The sequence below is a fragment of the Littorina saxatilis genome, linkage group LG8, assembly GCF_037325665.1.
Source record: "Littorina saxatilis isolate snail1 linkage group LG8, US_GU_Lsax_2.0, whole genome shotgun sequence".
Taxonomy (NCBI): Eukaryota; Metazoa; Mollusca; class Gastropoda; order Littorinimorpha; family Littorinidae; genus Littorina; species Littorina saxatilis.
In genome coordinates this window covers 67,059,052-67,060,966 of record NC_090252.1, presented here as the reverse complement: position 1 = coordinate 67,060,966, position 1,915 = coordinate 67,059,052, and the positions used below count along the sequence as shown (strand labels likewise).

At 41.0% G+C, this 1,915-nt stretch overlaps 1 protein-coding gene across 1 annotated transcript in view; it reads right to left on the bottom strand.

Moving 5' to 3' along the window:
* The window catches only part of LOC138974217 (monocarboxylate transporter 10-like), a 70,393-nt gene that overhangs the window by 10,247 nt on the left and 58,231 nt on the right, over window positions 1-1,915 (bottom strand). The window contains exon 4 of the mRNA XM_070346944.1: window positions 181-318. Within this exon, the coding sequence (XP_070203045.1) occupies window positions 181-318 (138 nt within the window). The remainder of the gene's footprint in view (window positions 1-180; window positions 319-1,915) is intronic.

Sequence of the window (1,915 nt, the reverse complement as noted above, 5' to 3'; positions counted from 1 at the left end):
GTTGTTGGTATCGTCCTCACAACTTATATGTCTATTCGGGACCAATTCAAAAGGGCAGTATGTAACAGTACATGTGCACTCACCAGGTGAAAGTTGGGCTCCATGGAACCACAGTAACACACGGCTATAGCCACACACCCCACGGTGCGAGCTGTGCTCTAACAGTACATGTGCACTCACCAGGTGAAAGTTGGGCTCCATGTAGCCGAAGCGACACACGGCTATAGCCACACACCATACGATGAAAGGCTTGTTGCGCCACAGCTCTGGGTCGTACACTTTGCTGGCTAAAAAACGCAGCCATCTCTTGTAGCTCTTCTGCAAAATACAGACAGGAACAAGTGACGAGAGGTAACGTTTACTGACATTTCATCATGGCCAAACATATGAAAATGAAAATGGAAGTGGAAACTGACTTAACGTCTTTTACAATATTTTCTGTAAACTCAACAGATACAATGAAACTGGCAACTACCCTATACACAAATAGCTGTTGAGCAAAAGTTGTGTTGAGTGTGAGGCATTCTTCAAGGACTTGGAACTAAAGAATGAGCTTCGTCTGCACACAAATACACACCCATCACACTTCTTGTGTTCTTCCTTCTACTTTAGCGTTCGACGGCTGTGTCGCTCGCAGTCTGAGGCAGGCCTGCTGGCATTGTCGACACAGCTCTTCAACAGTACCTCACAGTCTTGTCTTCTTTCATTCCATTTGACAACAGATGTTAAAGCAGGTTTGAGATCATTATCAAGAAGAAGGATTGAGAAGGAAAAACAAGTCGCGTAAGGCGAAAATACAATATTTAGTCAAGTAGCTGCCATTTTTCAGCAAGACCGTATGCTCGTAGCATCGTCAGTCCACCGCTCATGGCAAAGGCAGTGAAATTGACAAGAAGAGCGGGGTAGTAGTTGCGCTAAGAAGGATAGCACGCTTTTCTGTACCTCTCTTTGTTTTAACTTTCTGAGCGTGTTTTTAATCCAAACATATCATATCTATATGTTTTTGGAATCAGGAACCGACAAGGAATAAGATGAAAGTGTTTTTAAATTGATTTGGACAATTTAATTTTGATAATAATTTTTATATATTTAATTTTCAGAGCTTGTTTTTAATCCGAATATAACATATTTATATGTTTTTGGAATCAGCAAATGATGGAGAATAAGATAAACGTAAATGTGGATCGTTTTATAAATTTTTATTTTTTTTTACAATGTTCCGATTTTTAATGACCAAAGTCATTAATTAATTTTTAAGCCACCAAGCTGATATGCAATACCGAACCCCGGGCTTCGTCGAAGATTACTTGACCAAACTTTCAACCAATTTGGTTGAAAAATGAGGGCGTGACAGTGCCGCCTCAACTTTCACGAAAAGCCGGATATGACGTCATCAAAGACATTTATAAAAAAAATGAAAAAAACGTATGGGGATTTCATACCCAGGAACTCTCATGTCAAATTTCATAAAGATCGGTCCAGTAGTTTAGTCTGAATCGCTCTACACACACACACACACGCACACACGCACACACGCACACACGCACACACACACACACGCACATACACCACGACCCTCGTTTCGATTCCCCCTCGATGTTAAAATATTTAGTCAAAACTTGACTAAATATAAAAACTACTGGTATTGCCCTTATGATACGGTCACGACGGATTAGACGGATTCCCAAAATAACTCGGTCGGGTTTGTATGGTTTCTGAAAAAAAGTGAGTGCCCTTGGTTTTTACTCGGACAAGCAATGCTTGTAGTAGAGGGGGCCAATCACTAGCGAGGGGTGTGTCGGTAACACGTGATCCGGTTTACGTGTGAAGTTATATTCGTCAGAGTAAAAGCAAGGGTATTCACTTGTTCACAACCCATACAAACTCGACGGAGTCATTTCTGAAAATTGTTTGT